This window comes from Ochotona princeps, chromosome 13 (assembly GCF_030435755.1).
Source record: "Ochotona princeps isolate mOchPri1 chromosome 13, mOchPri1.hap1, whole genome shotgun sequence".
Classification (NCBI taxonomy): Eukaryota; Metazoa; Chordata; class Mammalia; order Lagomorpha; family Ochotonidae; genus Ochotona; species Ochotona princeps.
Genome location: NC_080844.1, coordinates 57,009,616 through 57,032,791, shown reverse-complemented (window position 1 = coordinate 57,032,791; position 23,176 = coordinate 57,009,616). Strand labels below are relative to the sequence as shown.

General features: G+C 45.2%; 1 protein-coding gene across 4 annotated transcripts in view; it reads left to right on the top strand.

Moving 5' to 3' along the window:
* The window catches only part of ABLIM1 (actin binding LIM protein 1), a 289,406-nt gene that overhangs the window by 114,466 nt on the left and 151,764 nt on the right, over window positions 1-23,176 (top strand). The window contains exon 1 of one of the 4 annotated variants that reach the window (XM_058671140.1): window positions 9,320-9,513. The exons of the other annotated variants lie outside the window; for them this stretch is intronic. Within the exon in view, the coding sequence (XP_058527123.1) occupies window positions 9,498-9,513 (16 nt within the window). The 5' untranslated portion in view covers window positions 9,320-9,497. Of the gene's footprint in view, window positions 1-9,319; window positions 9,514-23,176 lie in introns of those variants that run through there. 4 annotated transcript variants of the gene reach the window in all.

Here is a 23,176-nt window from a genome sequence, read left to right as displayed (position 1 = left end):
ACTCTTTGTTATGTTTCTTGTCTGCATTTACCCTTTTATTTCACAAAGTGCATCTATTTGAAAGATCTATTTGTTTGAAAGGCAGAGCTACAGAGAGAGAGGGAAAGAGAGGTCTTCTACCCATTGGTTCACTCCACAAATGGCTGCAACAGCTGGAGCCATGAGCTTCATCTGGGTCTCCCAGATGGATGCAGGAACCCAAGCACTGGGACCATCTTCTGCTGCTTTCCCAGGTACATTTGCAGGAGGCTGGATCAGAAATGGAGCAGCTGGGACTGGAACTAGTACCCACACAGAATGCTGGCACCACAGGGGGCTATTTTACTTATTATACCACAGCATCAGCTCCAGGAATATCTCTTATTCTCATTCAGAACTAGGCACATAACTTATAGGATACAGTGCCAATCATAAATTGTAAGGGAGGGCATTCCTTGATAAAAAAAAAAACACATGGGAAAATGTGCCAACTAAAGTACTAAAATAGGAAGCTTTCTTTAACTTAGGAACTTATTAGTGTTTTTATTGCTCATTAATAGGGTCCTAATGTAAAAGTAGAACATTCTGAATTATTAATTTGAATTTTACTTTTCATCTCTCTATCATGCAATACCAGCTTTAAGTGTGAATATAAGAGCATTTATATCATATGTATAAAATCACTGTAATCATATAATTTGCATCTCATAGATCATAGACACATGTGTTGCATTCTTTCTCAGAGTGGAAGTGCCACACAGAATGAACTCAAGTGGTTTTTTTTTTGTTTTGTTTAATTTCACATCTGGATTTGTGTTGAGATGCCATTGCTGTGTCTTCAGTTTAGTGATGAATCATAAAAGACTGGGGGAAAATGCTTGTCTTATCTTTATATTTCTCCGCATGTTATGATCCAATGTCAGTGTTTGCTAGACACAGAAAAGTAACAATGGTGGCTTAGGGAACGGAGACATTCTTTATGCATTCAGAGCAAGCATTCTGGTTTGAATGGAAAATGACCTCTGAGTATGCTGGTTGATTTAATGCATTGGTGATGTAATGCATTTGCCTTGTCTTCCTTATTTTTTTTAGAGATTTATTTATTTTTATTGGAAGTTAGATCTACAGAGAGAATGAGAAGCAGAGAGAAAGGTCTTCCAACCACTAGTTCCCTCCCCAAGTGGCCACAACAGCCAGAACTGAGCTGATCTGAAGCCAGAAGCCAGGAGCTAGTAGCTTTTTCTGGGTCTCCCACATGGGTGCAGGATCTCAAGACTTTGGGCTGTCTTCAACTGCTTTCCCAGACCACTAGCAGGGAACAGGATGGGAAGTGGAGCAACCAGGACACGAACGGGTGCCTATATAGAATCCCGGCACATGCAAGGTGAAGCCTTTAGTCACTAGGCTGCCATGCCGGGCCCTACCTTGTCTCCTTTTGAGTGCCTCTGAATTGCTGTACATCGTAGATCCTCTGGAAGTTTGTGCTGCTGGGGTGTGACTACTGCCCTTTGAGAGTTGGGGTATATGGAATAGCTGACAACATGCTTCTCTGGTCTGCACACATGCATGCTCCTTTGTCCCTTTAGGCTTCACTCACAGAGCGCAAGTCCAAAGGCTGGATTACTACACATTTCAATATGACAAGAGCAGCACATTAACCAAAGTGGGGAGTTCTTTTCAGCACAGAACCCTAGGCAGTGACATAAGCTGAAGGTCTGGGAAACCTGCCCTGTCATCTTCAGTACCTCACCAGTGGGGTGGGTCATGCCCATTCACAGATGAGTTCACTGGAGCCCAGAAAAGGCTGTGTGCCCAGGGCCACTCAACATGTGGAAGAAGCTGGACTTTCAGGCTAAGTGTGGGATCATCCTGCCTGGTTGGCTGCTGTGGTATAATAGAATTATTAGTAGGTAGGAGAGAGAAGTGAAGGTTTTTCACCCATTTTTAAATAATTCTGTAACCTTGGACAAGCCTGCTTTAGGACTTTGGTTTTCATTCTAGTGACTATTCATGCAAGGTATAGATTTCCACAAACTTAATTGTTGGTGGTACAGTCCCTCCTTTCTTTGAATAAGAGTTGGGGAGACCTGCTGAGATGTGACCCTGTGGCAGCCAATGCAACAAAGATTGTGTTCATGGCATGTTTTATCTGGCTTGTCCCTCAGATGATGACAGAAATATCCCAGGAGACTAGGAGGAAGGTTATTCTCTGGGAGTGCGTCATTAGGAGGATTGTAATGTCAACTGAGGGTGGGGGGTGGGGAACTTGAGCTTTGAAAACCTTCCCAAAATTTTGTAAACCCCCACCCCTGCAGCCGCCAACTATTTTAACTGTCTCTATATAAACCATGGAAGTGACATTCTTTGAGAATGCTAGGACAAGGTGGGTGATAAAATTACACCTTGAAAGATACAGTGTAGGGGTTCTAGGAGCATCATGTTCTCCTGTCCAGCCAAGGAGGAGTCCAACAGGATGAGGTCATGATGTGATTCACCTGACAGTTCCTATCAGCTGATGTTCAAGAGTTAATGAAGGATAAGATTATATGAGAAAAGGTCATTTTACATGGACAAGGCAAAATGTAAACCCGTTTTCATGTGCCAATTCTTTTGGAAATGCCAGTCTATGCACATTCAGTGTGTCCTGCCTCAAAAACAGGTGTGTGGTCAGGGGTTGGGGGAAGGGAATCAAGAAGGGAAGGAGAGGTTCTTTAATAGCTTCCGTAGCAGGAAGGTTTGGAAACCTAAAAGGAGTGCCCAGCTTTGGACTGGCTCTTTCCTTACCTGGATTTACCCTGTAAGGTGCAATAATCTGTATTTCCTACAGGTGTTACGAAGACTATGTGAGATGATCATTGTGCAGAGACTAGACAGGTGGCTGACATCATAATAATGAGGGTTGATAATTTGGAAACTTTGTAAAATGACCACCCTGTTTAAGTTCTTTTTCAGCTGGCTTTGTCTGCAAGGTAATTACTGGTTTGCATCTTGGCAAATACTTGAAAGCTTCATCTTTATCTAGAGACTGAACTGGCTTTTAATTGCTTTGAACTACATTCTCAAAAAGGTCTACTCTAAAAATGCATATTTGGAATTATGATCACCTCTAAGGTAAGCTAGTGATGCTTAGCCCTAAGTAGCCATCAAATGCTGCATTCTTACTTGGTGCCTGTCACTGTGTGAATGCAAAAACAATACCATGTGACCTCTTGTCGCAGACAGCCCACACTGCTCTGTAAAAATATACATGCAAATCCTTCCTGGCAGTATCGCCAAGTTCAGAGCACCAGACAGAAGAAAGTATTGCCAGAGAAGGCGTCACAATTTTGCCTGCTAGAAAATGACTGAATTTATTTCCCCCCAAAATGGATTTCTATGCTGAAAATACAAACAAAAAAAGAAAGCTGGTGGCAAACTTTTTTAAATGAGCCTTTCCCAATTAATTCAGTTCTTTTATGTACTTGTGAACTTCTCATGTGCTTGACACTAGGATAAAAATCCATGAAATTATCCTTACTCTCAAAAGATCCTTGGAATGCCAGTAGTAGTTTCCGTTGTACTTGTGGAAAAATGATTTTTTATTTATTGTCACTCATGACCTTGGTGGCCTGTTTATTGTGATGTCAAATATACATTAGTTTTTGTCATTTTCCTGAACTGCAATGTACTGCTTAGGCCTGGTCTCAGAACTAGCTCCTGAGAAGGACCACAGAGATGTTTTGAATACAAATCTGAAGTCATTCTGCTGCAAAAACTCAGGGCATAAACTTTGCTGGCTGTTATCTAGGAATGGCCCACAGAGGATGTGAAAGTCAGCCACATCAAGGGGGTTCTGGTACTAAGGAATTTGTTTTTGACTGTAGGAAACTGCCCTTTCTACCAGGTATTCATTAAACGAATGATTGCTGGTTTGGCCAACTGATAGTATCAGGGTCATTTTTTAGGTGTCATGGCAAGGTAGAGTTATTTGTAAGTTGTAAGTCCATCCTTTCATCTTACAAGCCTGGCTGCTAGGCCAGCAGTCCTGAAAGAGCTGCCTGCAGCTCAAACCTTACTCCCTGGGAGTCTGTCATTAGATCTCGGGGTAGAGGGGTGCAGCTGTCTGTATTCAAAGTGTCCTTTGTATGTTTTAAGGATTTATTGACTAATTGACTTGAAAGAGCATTAGGGAGAGGAGACAGACAGAGACTGAGAGAAAGGCCTTTTACTCACTGGTAGGCTCTCCAGATGCCACCCATGCCTGCAGTAGAGTGTCAGGGGCCAGTCCCAAGGTAGGAGTCAGGAACTCCATCCAGATGTCCCATGTGTGGCCATCCCTCACTGCCCTTCTAGGTTCATTAGCAAGGAACTGGACCAGAGGCTTTGACCAGGGCTCCATTATGGGAAACCAGTGTCACAGGCAGTGGCTTAACCTTAATATGTTTTAAATTTTTTCTTCATTTTATTTGAAAGCCACATGTACAAACACACACACACACACACACACACACACACCAAGGTAGTGGCTTAGTTCCTAAATGCCTGCAATAACTAGGGTTGGGCCAGGCTGAAGTCAGGTCTGGGGACTTTATCCAGGTCTCTCACATGAGTCAGGAATCCAACTACTTGAGTCACCATTATACTGCCTTCAAGGGTGAGCATTAGCAGGAAGCTGCAATCAGGAACAGAGGCAAGTCTCCAACCTAGGCACTCTGATATGAAATGTGGGCATCCTAGGTGGTGTCTTAACTACTGCCCCAAATGCCTGCCCCTGCCCCAGGTCTTTCCACCCCAGGAGGTCTGTGAACCATGCTCTCGGAGGTCTGGAAAGCATGAGTCCCTCCTTGCCTTCAAGAGCTCACTTCTTTTTTTTTTTTTTTTTTTTTTTTTTAAAGATTTATTCATTTTATTACAGCCAGATATACACAGAGGAGGAGAGACAGAGAGGAAGATCTTCCGTCCGATGATTCACTCCCCAAGTGAGCCGCAACGGGCCGGTGCGCGCCGATCCGAAGCCGGGAACCAGGAACCTCTTCCGGGTCTCCCACGCGGGTGCAGTGTCCCAAAGCATTGGGCCGTCCTCAACTGCTTTCCCAGGCCACAAGCAGGGAGCTGGATGGGAAGTGGAGCTGCCGGGATTAGAACCGGCGCCCATATGGGATCCCGGGGCTTTCAAGGCGAGGATTTTAGCCGCTAGACCACGCCGCCGGGCCCAAGAGCTCACTTCTTAATTGTGAGCATGAAGCCATCACTATAAAAGAATAAACTAACCAAAGGATTTGTGTTGTTTAAATTACTGTGTGTACAGTGTGTTTTTATTCTATTATCAGGGGAATATTTGAATAAAATGACAAATACAGACATTTTCTGAACATCTATTACATGATTACATGTCCAGCAATCTGCTAAACACTGGACATGCAGATGCCAGCATGACTCAACTTAGAGAGAGGTGGTAATGTGATTGGAAGCAGATCATGGTGCACTTCGAAATGTAGCCAAAGTCTTTTGGATTTAATTTGAAAAGAAGTAGGTAGCTCAGACTGGAGACTATAACTGTATCAGTTCTGAATTCCCACCTCCTGAAAGTGGTGCTGGAATCTTTCTGTGGGATGAGCACTTAGCCTTAGTGCTTAAGAATGCTGGTTAGGATACTTCATATTGGAGTACCTGGATTTAGTATTCAGTCGATAGTCCTGATTCCAGCTTCCTACTAAAGCAGATGCTGTGATAACTCTAGTCATTGGATTCCTGCCATCCATGTGGGAGATCTGGATTGAATTCCCAACTTCTGGCTTCAGCCTGGAGCAAACATTGTGGGCTTTGGGGGAATATAGCCAATGGATGAGAGAATTTTCTCTTTTGTTCCTCTTCTCTCTCCTTCTCAAATAAATAAAAATAAGTAGGTAAATAAATAATATAAAATGATGAAAGTATTTAAAGAGAGAAAGATGTCAGCTTTGTGATCGTCCTACCTCCCCTACCCCAGCCAAACCTTGAACCTCTCCCTGCTGCCCGGTAAACTCCTGGCCACTTTGCCACCTCACTACTTCCTTTTGGAATGTCTTTTTCCTCTTGGCTTCCTTTGGCCAGCACTTTTTCCCTTCCTCATTCATCAAGGTCTCCTGACTCCAGGATTCAGCACTATCCTGCACCCTGTGTCTCTGAGTACCTTCCTAATTTCATGGAAAGATCTAGGTGTTGGCATACTGCGCCCCCCACCCCCACTAGGTACAAGCACCACCAGAGCAGTGGTGTCTCTAGCCAGTACGTGGCACACAGAACGTCTTGTATAAATGTCTGAAGCGAACTCAATAGATGTAAACATTAAGCAGAAAGTAAATAAGGAACTTTTTCTCAAGGTTTCTTTCAGCTGAATTCTGCCAGGAAAGATTTTGCGTGTTTCTTTGCCCATAATTCTGGAAGTATTGAGGGTTGAAAACCTGGACACCTAGGATCGGGAGGGGGTTCTAAAACTCCCAGGTGCACTTGCCGTGGGTGAGCTGTAACTAGCTCAGCAATGAGGAAGTTGGACTCTCCCAGGTTGCTTCTCTTCCAGTCGTAATATTTCCTTTTCGGTTGGCATTTCTGCTGAAATGACATGCACTTGAGTTTTTTGCCAAGTGTGGCTGTCTACTAACCAGCTTTGCTCCCCAACAAAATGATTTCTGTGCTTCGGCCACTTGTGAGTGAATGAAAACGCAGCAGTGAGTCAGTTTATGGGAGAAAAGAAAACAACCAATAAAATTAGGATTGATGTCTGAATCGGGGAGGCCTTTCTCATCCAGCTGGAATGAGGCTGGGGTAAATTCTTTGGAAATCATTTTTAGAAATGAGAATAAAATGCTCTTCTTTGTCATGAGCAGAAAATTTCACCCCCCTTCCCCCACACCTTGGTTTATCTTGTTGCATTTCTTATAGCTTTGACTGTAAAGTAGAAAAATAACTACTCTTTGCTTTTGTTTTCCAAGCTCTTAACTCTCCCAAGGCAAGGAGACAAAAACAACTTGATTTTACTCTCCCACATTCCAAAAATAACTTTTGTAATACCCTCTGGTTATCTTAAAAGTGCAGAGCGGAGGCCTTCATCCTCAAGTCCCAGTGTCTGATTATTGGGAGGGACTTTGGCCATAGGACTGTTATTTAGCAACGAAATGCTGGTGACTCATTCGCTTTGACTGTGGAGCAGGAAATTTCTTTCCATGGAAAACACGGGAGGAGGAGGAGGAGAGGAAACCTCTCCAAAGCACTCTGTAGTACTTTCCTTTAGAAAATTTGACTCCGAAAATGAACAGGCACCAGCTGCTCCTCTGCTGGCTCAGTCTCCAGAGTTTCCTGAGTGCTAAGTGGTGGTTCTGCACAATCCCAGACATTCAGGTAGCATCAGAGCTGTAGTGAGACCCTTTGGCTAGCAAACATAGATTTCGGAATTAAAGTCTGTCCTCCTGAACAAACAGCATTTATGGAACCAGGAAGACTCCTATGTGATTGGGTTCAGACTAGAGACCAGTGGCGCTTACTGTCATATTGCAAAGGGGCGAGAGAGGGCATGAAGAGTGAGCTAGCGAGCTAGCGAGCACTGTTCCCTTAACTTGCAGCTGAATAATATGTAAACTGGAGATGCTGATGTATTTATGCAGCAAAAGTATAGAAAAAGAAATTCACCTGCTAGGCTCTTAGCACGCACTGCCCTCTGTCCCCTAGGGTTAACTTTGCTTCTTCGCATCTCCTCACAGGTTCTGGGAGTGCCTAGATGTGGGAGAAGTAGATGAGGGCAGTTCTAGCCTTGAACATTGGGGGCTGTCAAGGGCTTGCCTCCTCAGTGTGCTTGAGTGACACCCTCCTTCAGGAATTCAGTCCCGTGCACCCCTGCTTGCCTCATAGTTATGAATGGAGGTTGGAGAAACCTTGTAAAGGCTTTCAGTGTTCAGACTCCAGCTGGCCACTGACTTAGGGAAAATATGACCCAACAGGGCTCCCGTGGGGGTGGTGAGTACTGTGGGTGAAGCATTTCATAGGAAAGATGGCCCAGGGGTTGGAGGGGGCTTAGCTCTTACTTACAGACTGAGACACCCACGCTATTAATAGTAGAGCCGTGAGTCACAGATGCAGGAATGTCACAGCTGCTTGAGCTCTGCTACTGTTACACATTAGAAAACCAGCAAGAAGGACCTGCCCAGAGGAATAGGAAAAATTGGGCACTTTCTCCCTTCTCCCCAGTCCTCCCCAACTCTAGCACCCTATGAGTCAAAGAGTCAAAGAGGAGGCAGGCTGACCGGCTCCATTCCCTTCATTCCCCTGGCTCCTTTAGACCCAACACGTTACAACATTTGCAGTAAATACCATCTAATGCTGGCAGTGTTTTCTGGGTCTGAACGAGCGTGGCCATCTGCTGCTTTCCATGAGCCGTGCAAAGTCTGCCTTATTTTGTGTCTTACTCACCATATCTCCTACCTGGTGGATGGGTACACCGTCTGGATGTGGGTGACAGGTGCTGGCATGGGGTGGGTGTGGCCCATGAACCAGGAAGTCTGCTGCTCCCCGGAGACATCAGAAGTCAAAGGTCTCTTTAGAAGATGCTGCTGCACAATCAGGTCTACAGTGGTCCCAAGGTTGAGGGGTCTGCCCTGACTGTGACAAGGTTCCTCCTCACCCATGTCTGAGGGACTTGTCTAGAAAACTCTGATGGGCAGGGAGAAGGAAGAAGTCAGATTCCTACTTAACTGAAGAAGTCAGGTTTTTGTTTTGTTTTGTTTTGTTTTGTTTTGTTTTGTTTTGTTTTTTTCTGAATTGAATCCTGAAAGATCATCTTCCCAGATTCTGTTTTATTGTCCTGGTCTCTTTCTCTTCCCTATCTCCCTTTAGGTATAGTATAGGGAGGTGACAGTAGGGCATAGCAAATGTCATTGCTCCTTGTTTACAAGAAAATAAATTTGGCATTACCACTAGCATTGTTTGCCCATTTTACCAAAGCCAATTTTATCTATTTGGGTTGCCTAAAAGAAGCTGTGAAAGATTGAAAGCGACTATCACAGGAAACTCCTAAGCTAACAATTGACTCCTGAAACCAGCTCTGGCTGGGCCTGGACCCCCTCATTGGTAATCATTTATCAGCTCCTGGGAAGGGTCCAGAGATCCCAGCCTTTGAGCCTTTCCTTGCCCAGTCACCCTGGCCTGGGCAGGAGGAATGCAAGGTGGTGTTGGAGGCCGGAGATGAGCACGTTGGAATTTTGCATTTGTTGGAGAGCAGCTGTAGCCAGTGGCTTCAGCCAGGACTGCAAGAGTCCCCAAGCAGCATAGGGCGCGGCAGGCACTTGCCAGGCAGGAGCTCAGGGCTGATTATTGGGCGGTGCGGGTGGGAGCGCCCGCCCGGGCGGGGGCGGGATTTTAGAATCAGCCGCAGGACTGGACAGGCGAAAGCGGGGCACTCGGACTCGTAGCCCCTGCTGCAGCACAGCCCCTAGTGCGTTGCGCTTTCTACTCCAGGGCGTGTTCCTGCGGACGTCTGACAGTCACCCACAGTGAAGGACCGGGTTGCCATGGTGAAAGAGCAAGGTAATTATAAATATCGATCCGGCTAGGGGCTGCAAAAGCCGGGATGGCACAGCCAGGGCAGAGCTCAGCCACCTTGTGGGCGGTGATCAATCGCGAATCAGGCAGACATGTTCTCCGCGCGAGATCTAGGGATTTCTAAGTCAGGCTGGTCTCCGCTGCACCCAGACTTCTTGATTATAAACCTTTAATTTAGCGAAGGCAGCGTCCCGGGCTCGTCCTATTTCTGGAGATTTTGCACAGCTGAGCTCAGGAGGCGGGAGTAGGATAGGGCGGGGTGGGGACGTCTGCTTTGACTGTTAATGCATTTTGAATTTTCAATTGTAAAACCTGCCTTCCCTGCCCGCCCCAACCTCTATTCCCTTACTTTCCTGTCCTGGAAATTTGATTAGGATTTTCAATGGAAGGGTCTTCCTACCAGGTCGGAGCTACCTTGGGACATGCCCATGTCTAGCTGGTGCTGGACAAGCCTGGTGGTTGTAAAGGTTCCAGGTGTGCTGCATTTATACCCTGTCATTGCAATCTCATCCTCACTATGCCTCCAAACACCTTCAAGGAAGCTTTGGCAGGGGAGCAACCTCCACACAGGTGTACATTATTTATGCTCTAGATGTGGCTGGGAAATTCAGGTACATCTTTTAAACTGTACTTCAGATTGTTCATTTATCTGGGAAATGCAGAATACAATAGTGCTAGTTTTTAATTATTCAAGTGATATCTAAATGCATCCTGTGTCAAGACAGTGAAAGAAGGATGGTGAGGCCAGGGCCAGGGCGGAAGCCCCGGCTCCTGTTCTGTTGACCTCAGTCCCCTTCTGTTTTCTAGAGGTTAACGTCGTTCATGGTTGATGCGTATCTTCCCACACCTTTCTCAACTGCAATTAGATGTATCAGCTGTCACACATATGACATAATGGATAAAAGTATCAAAGTGGGATCATTCTATGCTCATTTCTCTGAGACTTAATTTTCTCTCTTGGTATGTCGTAGGGACCTTCGCCATATGATTTTATAATGCAAATCACCATCCTTTAATTTTGCCTCTCTGGTGATCTTGGGGGTTTGGTCATGTTTTCTCACACAGGGCATGCTTTTTTCTCCCCTACACTCAAATATTTCTCCTTTGGGGTATCTAAACTAGTTCAATGACTTGTCTGTATCTACTTTCTCTTAAAATGATCACAGAGAAATAAATCTGAGATGAAAATGCTGAACCCAAGATGAGCCCTGTCCCTGGACATTTAGTTTGCCTTTTGAGATACTGATGGCTGGATGGAGGAATAGGGTCATGGCAGCCTAACAGCATGGAGGCTGCACATCGCGACGAAGAGAAGCATGGTTCTGCCACATTCATTCTCTTCTTGTGCGCCTTTCCTGATCACGCACTGTGGCTTTGGTCTTGTGTTGAGCTTGTGGTAATTGACTGAAATGATAAATGATTTGGTGTAACGTTGCTTCTGCTAATGTTTCCTCTCTTTGGGGGGTGAGAACAGAGATGCTCAGAGCCTGGTGTAGATTCGGTTGTGACTCCTCCTTTGCATCCCTCCCCAATTAGAATAAGATGGCCTCCATCTCTGTCACTAATGTGGTTTGTTTCTCCAATTGGCAAGCCACGGGAAAGAGATTACAAAAGCCACTTCTTGGTTGCTTCCCCATGGGACTCATGGAAGCCCCAGACTTGTTATATGTGGTGTGTATTCTATATCCATCAATGAGCCCCAAGTAGCAACCCCTTCCCTAAAGTTGCTGGCACTTCCAAAGCTTCGTTGCCTGAATTCACCTTTGCTATGCATCAGTGGTCACCTTGTAACTGGAACACTCTGAACAGCTACAGAGAGGTCACATTCTAGCATTATCTTAAACCTTATTTGCTGATTAAAGGCTATTCCCTTGTTATTTTGAGGTCTGAGTCAGTCTGCCCTGCTGCCTCCCAGCTTTCTGATTGCCAATGGCAGAGGAAGGTTGTTTTGTCTTATATGTTTTGGCAGCTATGTTACAACTTCCTTGGAAAAAAGGGAACATCTTCGTGGCCTTTAAAATGCAAAAAGTATGATTATGGTTCCCAAGGATAAGAAAACTTAGGGCTCAGAAAGAATAGTTATGCAAGGTCACATAGCAGATAAGTGGACCAAGCACTCATCATCAGTTGTCACTGCATGTGGACATCAGCTGCTTCCTTCTCTCCCTAGCCTAGAAACCTCTCAGAGGGACACTTCTCGGTTTTATGTCTGCTCAGTTGCAACTTCTTCGGTGGTCATAGTGTGCTTGGCCTGTTGTCCAGCTAAGATAGGAACCTGTGTCTTTCTGATTCTGAAGCTTCCTTGGTTGTTTCTGCCTCTTCTTGCTTTCAGAAGGGACTGGCTCCTTCGTTTCTCCTGGAACAAAGAGGGTGTCCATCCCTGGAACCAGGAGAGGACTTTTGAGGGAGGAGTCACCTATGGGGGCCTTCAGAATGTTCATGGAGAAACAGAATCCAAAGCTAAGTTATGTTGGTGCAAAAACAGCTCTAACATCCATGCCTAGTTTGTTTTTTTTTTTTCCACAGTGGACACTAAAGCATTTTTTTGGTCAGTAATATTGACATATTTCTATGAACTAGAGATTAATGTACATTTATTTTTATGAACTTTTTGAAGACCTCTCCTATGTGTGAATAAAAAAAGGTTTTGGCACCAAAACAAGCTTAGGATCTAATGTCTATTTCCTGGAACTTTTGAGGTTTCCTTGCTAACTCCCCCATGGCACTCACCACTTAGCATTCCTGTATGTGGTAGTGTTGGAAAAATCAGTAGTTAAGATCTCTGCTTGCAGGTAGGACAGGGACTGAAAAGAAAGCTGGCCAGCCTGTCTCACCCACCCTGGTGTGGGATGACATCTGCCGACATCCTCTGACCTATGTTATCTTTTCCTCTCCTGGCCAGGCATGCACTTACTTCCAGTCCTAGACACTTATTGATCCCGGAATCTTGATGGCTGTTTCTCGGATGCCTTCAAGGGCACCTTACCCTTGCTATATCCTGTAACAAAGAGGGGTTTTGTGGGTTTAGCCACCAATATCTGGCTGCTTGAATACAGGCTCCTCCACTTGAATTCCTTAAAAGTTGTTGCTGTGGAGCTGAGGTGTGTTCCAGGGCACAGTTTAGGAATACAACAGGGACTTATTGTTTCTTAATAGACATTCTTTTACAGGTTTAAAAAGTCATTTGTTTGTTTGAAAAGTAGGGAGAAAAAGAGAAACACAGCCAGAGAAAAAGAGAAACCTTCCATCTGCTGATTTGCTCTTCGAAAGACCTCACTGACCAGAGCTGGTTTGGGCTTAACTCAATAGCCTCTGGGCTTGGGCGATCTCCCATGTGAATGACTGGGCCATCTGCTGCTACTTTCCCAGGCACATTAGCAGGGAGCTAGATTAGAAGCAGAGCAGCCAACATGGTGTACCAGCTACACAAGCAGGGACTTAACCCACTGCATCATATCACTGGCCTCTGTTTTTTTTTATTTGAGAAAGCAACAAAAGGTAAACACTAGAGATTAAGTCATATAAATACTCCTCTAATTTATATGGGAAACGCTTATGAATTGGAAACTGTGGAAGAAAGTTTTAGCAGGGAGACAGACTAATAGGCAAATTAAGTTTTACTTTGGGCATGTCATAGTTGATCATTTTGTTTCCCACAAGTTTTCTACCACACTGGCTAGACCAGCTTGCCTTGGGAATACAATCAACCCAGCAGAATTCATTCCATCCCTCGGTGGGAGGAGGTTCCCTGTCCAGTGGCATCAGGTATGTGGGGACTTGTCATTATCATTGGTGTCAGACGTGTAGGGACACAAGTGAGTGCACACACACACACACACACAGGCACATAGCAACTCATTTCTCTAGAGGAAGTCTGTTAACCTCTGCACAATTGATACTTTGATATTTGTAAGTCCCCCACACACACTGAAGGGTGTTGACCAGCATTTCTGACCTCTCCCATGCCAGATCGCAGGGGTACTGACCACTCAAGACAGTGAGAAATGTCTCAAGATTTTGCCATATATCCATGGCTGGGGCTGGGAGTTAAGAACCTCTGATTTAGAGGTCAGTGGGACCTCTAAAAGTCCTTGGCTAACATCCTCTTTAGGGTTTACTGATGTGGATTCTTCAAGCACAAAAGGTGAGAGGTATGGAGAAGTTTCACTGGAAGCCAGCAAAGCCCTACTGCTCCTTCTGACAGCCTCCCGTGACAAGCATGTATGTGGATCCTCCTCCTTCTTCATGTGTCTTGTTCCCAGCTCATTTCAGTTGCTGAAAATGAGAAAATTGTGATCATTAAGGCAGACTTATCCCTAGAAAGGTCCTAACTCAGTCCCCTCTTTATGTCCCTTCTAGATTTTCCTTTCTAACTGGGAGATTGCCTATGTAGTCACCATACCTGGCATGTTCTTTCTGTATTTTAGAAGATCCTTGGTACTCAATGGGTTGCACAGACTTGGGAAGACACAGTAGCTGCTGTTGGTGTCATTACCATCTACTGCAGAAGTCAGATAGGCTCACAAATAACTAACAGTATGTTGAAAAGCAGCAAATATAGGGGACAAGTGGTTAACCTAGTGGCTAAGACATGTGCTGCATCAGACTGTCTGGGCTCAAATCTTGACTCGAGTTCTAGACCCTGAGTTCCTGACCATGTAGACCCCGGGAGGCATCAGTTTTTGCCACTCACATGGCAGCCCTGAACTGAATTCCCTGCTCTAAATTTCTGCCAGCTTAACACCTGTTGTTGCAAATATTTGAGGAGTGAACCCAAAGATGAAGAAACTCTCTCCAGCTCTCAAAATGTACATTAAGAAAAAAACTAAATCAAAAAGAAGCCAAGGAGTAGATACAGTGCTCTGGCAGGTCAAAGGCAGGAGCCTTAGCTTGCAGGTGTGTTGACAAGGAAATGCTGCCTGGGGCAGATGTCTCTTACATTGGACCTGTAAAGATTGAGGATATTTGCATGTATGATAAACTGGAAAGAAAAGAGAATGACAGACCTGAGAGAACCAGTAACATTATGATTGATGGTCTCAGTGCAGGTTGGATGCGATCAAATGATTTAAAGGTTTTGAGTCCAAGTAGCTCAGTGCATTGGTTTGCTACAACTTTGTAAGGAAATACTGCAAACTTGTGGCGTAAGCAACAGAAACTTCTTGCCTCTCAGCTCTAGAAGTCAGTAGTCTGAGATCAGGGTATTGATAGAGTTAGCTCCTACCGAGGGCTTCTAGAAGCATCACTCTATCTCTGACCTTGTGTTCTCTTGACTTCCACTTGCACACAGCTGCTTCTACAGTTCCCCCACCGCCCCATCATATAATGATGTCCAGGAAGTAGATTAGGTCTCACCCTAATGACCTCGTTTTGCTTGATTACCTTTTTAAAGATTCCCATCTCCCAGTGAGGTCACAGTTTCTGGCAGGTCTTCAACATAAAACTTTGTAAGGTGAGGGAGATGCAATACAACCTATTTCACACAGGTGCTATGAACATGGATAAGTCTTGGGAAGGTATTGGGAAAGAGAGGAGGAGCAGAAAGGAGAGCAGAGATTGGGTAGGAGAGAAAAAGTGAGTCCAGTTTCATGTATCTTGAGCCAGTATTAGGAACAAAGGACTGGGACATGATTACAAGTGAGTGATCCAGGTCCCACCTGTTAGGCAGGAGTCTGAGATTTAGCCAGTCTGTATGAACATGCTCTGTGCTATAAAGAAGCTACTAACAGAAAAGAACGTGCTTTCTTCTGAAATAATGGGAGGTTCTTCAGACATTGGTCATCATAAAGGAAGTTAACACCACACCCTTCCGGGCATAAACTGCCATGTCCAGTGTCTTTTGGATTCAGAAGTAGCCCCTTCCTGCCACATCTGAAAGCCACTACAATCTTGTTTGGCAGCTTCTGAGAACAGTGTTGTCCTGGGCCTCAAATGTGACCTATGGGCTGGCAGCAAAGTAACCCTCTTAGGACACTGATTCATCGTAGCATTGCCCAACTCAAAAAACTAAATAAATGACAAGGTAAAGTTCAAGGCTTCCTGCTTGTCATGCAGAGCTCTCCCAAAGTCCTTAAAATATCTCCTCCCACACCCATTTAATAAAGCCCATCTAAGCCAGTCCTGTATTAATTTTTAATGCTATCATTAAACCTGTTAGTGGTTGAACATGCGCTACATGGCAGGCTCTGTGTTGAGGGCTTAGCATACCCTGTCTCTAATCCTTTGGCCCTACAAGGTCAATGGCATTCTTGCCTCCCAGAGGTGACGAAAAGGAGGCTCATGGGAGTTAAGAAACATACCAAGGATCACTTAGCTAGAATGTGGAAGAGCTGAGTAAGTTTTTAGTTTCTATTTGTCTGGTGCCCAAACCTGTGTTTCTTGTATTTAAATCCCTGCCCCCCACCCCCACTTTACATATTTGGTGAGTAAGAAGAGGAGGAAGGGAGAATGTTTCTGTTCCATCTTTCCTGCCCTTGTGAGAAATACACTTATCTTCCCTATATTTATCAAAGAGCAGACTCAAGCTCCACTTCCTTGAATCTCCTCCCCACCCATCCCTGTGTGAATTCTTCTAGAATTACTCTGTGCACCTAAATAAATCCCAGACAAATAAGACTGTCATCATCTGTGCAACTTCAGAGAATGCTCATGGATTTTTCGACTTCACCTGCGGACTTGGGGAACATGTTTAGTGGTGCGGGATTGGTGCGACTGCTATCTGCTCCCCTCTTCAGCCCCACTCCTCCTGAAGCACCCCCTCCCCCACACAGATGTGTCCCTTCCAGGCACACACACTGCCTGTGTGACGGGATCCCACTTGTGCTGCATCCTCCAGGAAGTCTGAGAACAGAAAGTTTCTCCCTGCCGTGTAGGAAGACGTTGTAGAGTCATCTTTCAGGCCCCTACTTTCCTGGGCAATAAACACTGTGAGATTCAGGGTGAATACTGAATGCTTCCCACATTGGTATTAAATGCCCTGCTCCTACTGTGCTCCTGGACTTGTCTAGATTCTTTATCTTTTTTTTTTTTTATTAATTACATTGCATTATGTGACACAGTTCATAGGCTCTGGGATTCCCCCAACCCCTCCCCGTGCGCTCCTCCCATGGTGGATTCCTCTATGTTGTTGTAGTATTACAGATCAAATTAAGTCAAGATTCTTTCTTTGAAAACATATACCAAGCATAGAGTCCAGCATCTTATTGTCCAGATAAATTCAACAGTTTCTTGGGGAGACCATCTCTGGTCTAAAGGTAGAGCTTGCAGAGTATCATCCCGATCAATTGAAAACCCCAGCACAACATCATAGATTCTTCATCTTTTTGTTAAGTTTAAAAACTCCATAAACTTCATTTAAAAAAACCCTGCTACTTATTTATAAAAGAGACAGACCAACAGAGACACAGAGATCTACCATCTACTGGATTTCTTCCCAGATGCCCATAATGGCCAGGACTTGGCTTAGCACCAAGAACTGAATCCAAGTCTTGTGCATAGATTATAGGAACCCAGTTATTGGCACCACTGCCATTGTCTCCCAGGGTCTACATTAGCCAAAAGTGGAAGTTAGGAGCTGGAGTCAGGAATTAGACTTAGCCAATCTGGTGTGCAACATAGATATCTTAACAAATGTTTTTAAAAGATTTATGTATTTTTATTACAAAGTCAGATATACAGAGAGGAGGAGATAGAGAGAGGAAGATCTTCCGTCCGATGATTCACTCCCCAAGTGAGCCGCAATGGGCCGGTGCTGCGCCAGTCCGAAGCTGGGAACCAGGAACCTCTTCCGGGCCTCCCACGCGGGTGCAGTGTCCCAATACATTGGGCCATCCTCAACTGCTTTCCCAGGCCACAAGCAGAGAGCTGGATGGGAAGTGGAGCTGCCGGGATTAGAACCGGCGCACAGGGCATTCAAGGCGAGGACTTTAGCTGCTAGGCCACGCCGCCAGGCCCAACAAATGTTTTAACTGCTAGACTAAGCTCCTGTGTCTCCATCCTCCCCCCATCCCTAGCTTTTTAAGGGGCATAAAGGGCAAGGACATTTCCTAAGTTATAAAGGAAGTTACAGAGTCAGCAACAGTATCCCTTTACAAATTTAAGAATCAATTGACCTGATTGACAACGTATTTGCGTAGCTCAGTTGTGAATTTTGCATCTTTAGGAAGAGGGTAGCTCCACCTCTGTCATCACATTTCACGTGAGAGGGAAAGCTGTGAGCATGAGTGGCTCTTAGTATCCCATAAATGGAAGTGCTATCCTTTCCTAGAAGGATGGCGCTCTTTCCAGTGTATCTTCACTCTAGCAAGGAGTGAAGGGAAAGAATTTCTCATTTTAAAAAAAGAGCAAATTCCCCCTACCCTCTGCCACCATCTAGCAAGTGTTAATCTATAAAGAAAAAAAAGTCTACTACAAATAGACCTAAGTTAGAAGGGCAACACTAGCCAGAATGCATCCAAAGCTTTTGGTGACAGGCTTGAAGTGAACAATATGTGGCAGTGAGCATCTAGCTGGAGAGCATGCATGTTCTTGGCTGCTCCCAGACGCTTGAAGGTGGCTCTGCTTCTTTCCTTTGCTAGTACCTTGTCAAGTGGCCAGGAAAGAACAACCACCTGTACTGTATCATCAAAACCTGCTTTAAACAAGAACTTGATTTTTCCAAATTCCTGCAAAAAAAAATTTACTCTGGGAGACTCACCCTATAATAAGGACAGTCTTGACATCTGATTCATTTTGAGAAGGTGGCCCCTGTGTGTCATCATAGATATTCACAGCCCCGAGTAGGGCAAGGAGGAGGATCCTATTATTATTTGCTTCTCATATGCCAAAGTCAAAATGCTGAGTGTTTTCCTGAGCTAGCATTAAAGAGCCAGAGGACTTTTCAGAAGATTCATGATGAGTGAGTTGTGCAGAATCTCTTCCCATTGTGGTTGAGCCTGAACTGGGCACACCATGGTTGAAACTAGGCCAGCTTCCTATTCCATTGTGTGTTGGGGCTAAGGATGACTCATACAGAGAGGTATGTTTATCCCAAACTGGCAGGAGCTGTGTATTCAAGAGCAAATTTTGTGAACAGTAGGAAGAGGGAATATTTGTTATGCATGACCTCTTTTCTCTGAAACGTTGTATTTGTGCTCAGACGGACTTGATTAATGCTAGTATGGCCCAGCAGGCCATGGGAAGCACTAGGGGTGGGTTTCTGTGTCTCACTGTGGTCCAACAGACTTGTATGAATACTTGGACTTAGCTATGAAGAAGCCAGCTTTCTTAGTACGTCCAAGGGAATAATTGTCTAAGGAAGTGATTCTCAGCCTTCAGCTACACCAGAATCTGGTGGAGGACTTGCTAAAATGCAGCTCTCTGATGCACTGCTCTGAGCAGACCTGGGTGCATCTAACTGTCCCCAGGTGATGCCTGGCCTGGGAACTGCACTTTAACATTGTATAGATAATCCGTGATGTTCATAAGTCAGATTATCAGCCCTATAAGAAATCAGAATTGTTATGTGAATAGACTCTCCATTCTCTTTTGGAAGCTTTATCTTGCACAGACCAAGTGCACCATTCTGTTCTCAAATGAAGTTGTGTTTCTGTCCAAGCAGATCTGTGCAATTCCAGTGGCCCAGAAGCTGCTGTCAGAATAGGAGACGGGGTGTGCAAAGAGTGGGAGTCCCAAGGCACCTTTTCAAGGGAGTAGGCGGGGCTCAGCTTGGCTTTGGGGCAGATGGCACCAACTCAGAGACAAGCATAGGTGTGGCATTCTCGGGAAGTCCTGGGTGAGCTTGTTTTCTGGGTTTTCATAGACTTTGCTTGAATTCTTGGGGAAATTCATTAGTTCTCTAAGCTTATAAAGGTTAACACCCCCTCTTTAAACTTTGAGGAGTAAAATATATTATTAAAGCTCAGAGTATTTCATCTACTATCATTCGATTTTCTTAATACTCTAGTAGAGTGTATATGTTTTGTTTGAATCATGGTAAGGAAGGAATGTTTTTTAAGAGTGGTATCATTTTTTTTAAAGATTTACTTATTTTGGGCCCGGCGACGTGGCCTAGCGGCTAAAGTCCTTGCCTTGAAAACCCTGGCATCCCATATGGGCGCCGGTTCTAATCCCGGCAGCTCCACTTCTCATCCAGCTCCCTGCTTGTGGCCTGGGAAAGCAGTCGAGGACGGCCCAATGCATTGGGACCCTGCGCCCACGTGGGAGACCCGGAAGAGGTTCCTGGTTCCCGGCTTTGGGTCGGTGCGCATCGGCCCGTTGCAGCTCACTTGGGGAGTGAATCATCGGATGGAAGATCTTCCTCTCTGTCTCTCCTCCTCTGTATATCTGAGTTTGTAATAAAATGAATAAATCTTTAAAACCAAAAAAAAAAAAAAAAAGATTTACTTATTTTTATTGGGAAGGCAGATCAGATTTACAGAGAGAAGCAGAGACAGAAAGAAAGATCTTCTATCCGCTAGTCTATTCCCCAAATGGCCTCAATGGCCAGAGTCGAGCCAACCTAAAACTAGAAGCCAGGAGCTTCTTCTGGTCTCTCACATGGATGCAGATCCCAAGACTTTGGGCCATCCTCTACTGCTTTCCTAGGTCTTAAGCAGGGAGCTGGAAGGGAAATAGGGTAGCTGGGACAAAAAGTAGTGCCCATATAGGATCTTGGCATTTGCAAAGTGAGGATTTGGCCATTGAGCCATTATGCCAGATCTTAAAGGAGAAGTTGTAAGAAGTATTAAAAGCAGTGAATTATAAGAAAAGGCAGACAAATTATTTCTCACTAGAATGTCTGGTGGGAAGGGGAAAGAGGACTGAGGACACCCCAGAAAAATGAAAGGGGCATGGCGGCCCACGGCCTGGGAGGGTTCTGTGACATAAAGCTAGATGGGTCTCACGGACTGTTGCTCGTAGGCCACCTGGGGACCCTTCCTGAACAGCCACCAAGGAGAAGAATTTTAGTTGGACTGTATCTGCTGGACTGGATCTCAGTTATGCTGGAAACCAAGGGAAGAACATATGTTCCTGTTTCTACTCACCCAGAAAACACTTCTGCTGTGTGTCAGGGTCTCAGCCTGCAGATCAGAAATAGCAGTTGAGCCGTAGCAATGGGCTCCCACCAGCACCTTCATCACATCACAGACTTATTTATTTTTTGCAAGGCATTTTGGGAATAATCTGATACAAAAGGTCTTACTTTTGGTAAGTTAGTGAGTTAGAGAGAGTGCTGAAAGGGGTGCAGATTGAGAAGGTTGTGAATAGAGGAGACAGGTGACAGGAGGGAAGTATTTGTGTTAGTTGTTAGTAAATATTGGTGGGGTTCAAAGGAAGGAACAGATACTGAGTCAAGAGATTCAGAAAAGGCTTTATGGAAAAGGGGAGCTTAGGTCTTTAAGAGTTCCGTATGGTTATGTTAAGGATGATGTTTGTTCCATCCATTTTTAATGTCTGTTCTGTAGTAGGTACTCACTGAATGTCAAATGAGCTAGTAAGTGAATGAATGATGTGTTTGGGTGGGGGAAATGGTCCTACTTATCTATGAGATAATCAGTGTTGATATAGAAATAAACAAAATGCATCTCTGCACCTGATTACACTTGTGTATCAGCAAGGACACATTATGAAATGTCTTAGAGAGCTGTTAAAGTAATATGGGACAGAGCAAAGAGTGAGTAATCCTCCAGGTGGTAATGGCAGACTAGTTTCTGAGGAATGTACAGGAGTGCATTAGTGGATAAAGGCACTTTGAGAGAAAGGTGTTTCAATTGGTGGAACAGAAGCTGTTTCATGCAATGCTGCAGTTCAGTCTGAAGGGGCTGTTGTTGGCCCACATAATCCAATGATCATCTCAGGATGAATATGTGAGGAATTCAGGGAACCCATTTGGTTTGGAATGATTATAACTGAGATCATGTGTAGATAACTTCAGGAACAAGGTGGGTGACCTAGTGTTCTAGAGACTGGGATGGAATGGAGAGCATGGCTCTTTTATTTTTTTTAATTAATTAATTTTTTTTTACAATATTGACATATTAGGGTAAAAAGGTTCAAGCACTACAGGAAGATGGGCAAAACAATTAGTTCTGTATTGTTTTCTTTTTTTTTTCAAACATTTATTCATTTTATTACAGCCAGATATACAGAGAGGAGGAGAGACAGAGAGGAAGATCTTCCGTCCCATGATTCACTCCCCAAGTGAGCCTCAACGGGCCGATGCGCACCGATCCAATGCCAGGAACCAGGAACCTCTTCCGGGTCTCCCACGCGGGTGCAGTGTCCCAATACATTGGGCCGTCCTCAACTGCTTTCCCAGGCCACAAGCAGGGAGCTGGATGGGAAGTGGAGCTGCCGGGATTAGAACTGGCACCCATATGGGATGCCGGGGCTTTCAAGGCAAGGACTTTAGCCGCTAGGCCACGTCGCCGGGCCCCAGATTGTTTTCTTAATATATCTGATATAAAAGGGGATTTTAAGGGAGAAGCCCCACCCAGTCTCCCACCCACCCCAGGTCCCCGATGTGGAGCATGCTCCGAGGGTCTTGCTCAAGTGGTTTTGATAGTTCAGTTAATAATTGCTGCCACTCTCACCACTCCAAGCACGATGAGGTCGTTGAAGAATCCACTGATTGACATAGTCCATCATAGAGTCTCCGTTTGCCCAGTATGTTCATTGCCAACATATAGCTGAGGTGGTTGATTGACTTGTTCTGTCCTCTGTCTTTTGATGGTTAGGGTTCTGAGTCCGAAAGCTCAATTGGAGGGATCCCCAAAGAAACTTTGTTTGAGGTGTTCCCAGACCAGATTCTTGTATGTACTAGCAAGTACAGGGCCCGGCACAGTCCATTGCCCGATCAGCCGGTGGTTGCAATTGCTGGGTTGGTTCTGTTTCCATCCCTGTCTTCCACTGGAACCAATGGGTGTTGCAGTCCAGCCTGGTTCTGTCCAGCACATACTCGGCCCTCACATAAACCAGTGGGAGCTGCAAGCCTAGTCAGAGCGACCCACAATAACCCCCACTAGGCATGCCCCCTACCCTGGTCTGCTAGTATGTGCGGCCGACTAGTCCAGTCTGTCCCATATCCCCTTCTGCTCTCATACATGTCAGTGGGTATTAAAACCTTGTTCCATCTAACCAGCTCAACTATCCAGCCTTCACGGATGTTGTTGGGTGTCTGTCTAGCCACCCCAGCCCCTGTCCTAGTTTTTGTGCCCTCCCATGACAGATGTGACCGCAGCACCCAACCAGCACACATGAGAATCAGGAAGGGAGGGGGCAGAGTCAGCAGGGGAATAAGGGGTGGTTCCCTTTCTGGACAGCTACTCCCACTGGAAAGCGTGAGCTGGGATGGGGGTAGACCAGACTAGGCAGGGCTACAACACCTGTGCGCCTCATGTGGACCAGATCAGGGAAAAACCAGGCTGATTATTCCTACTGGTGCAATCTACAGTTAGAGTGGGTGAGGGTTGTTGGGGCTTAGCCACAGCATCAGCTGGCAGAAGTTGGCACTGGGGGCTAGTTCTGTCAAGTTAAACCACAGAACCACCTGGAGAGTGCATAATCTGGGAGTGGGAGTGGACTGGGAGGGAAATAGTGGGCTCCTCCCTCTTGGGTTACCACCCCCCACGGGAGGGCACGAAAACTAGGACGGGGCTCTTTCTAAATG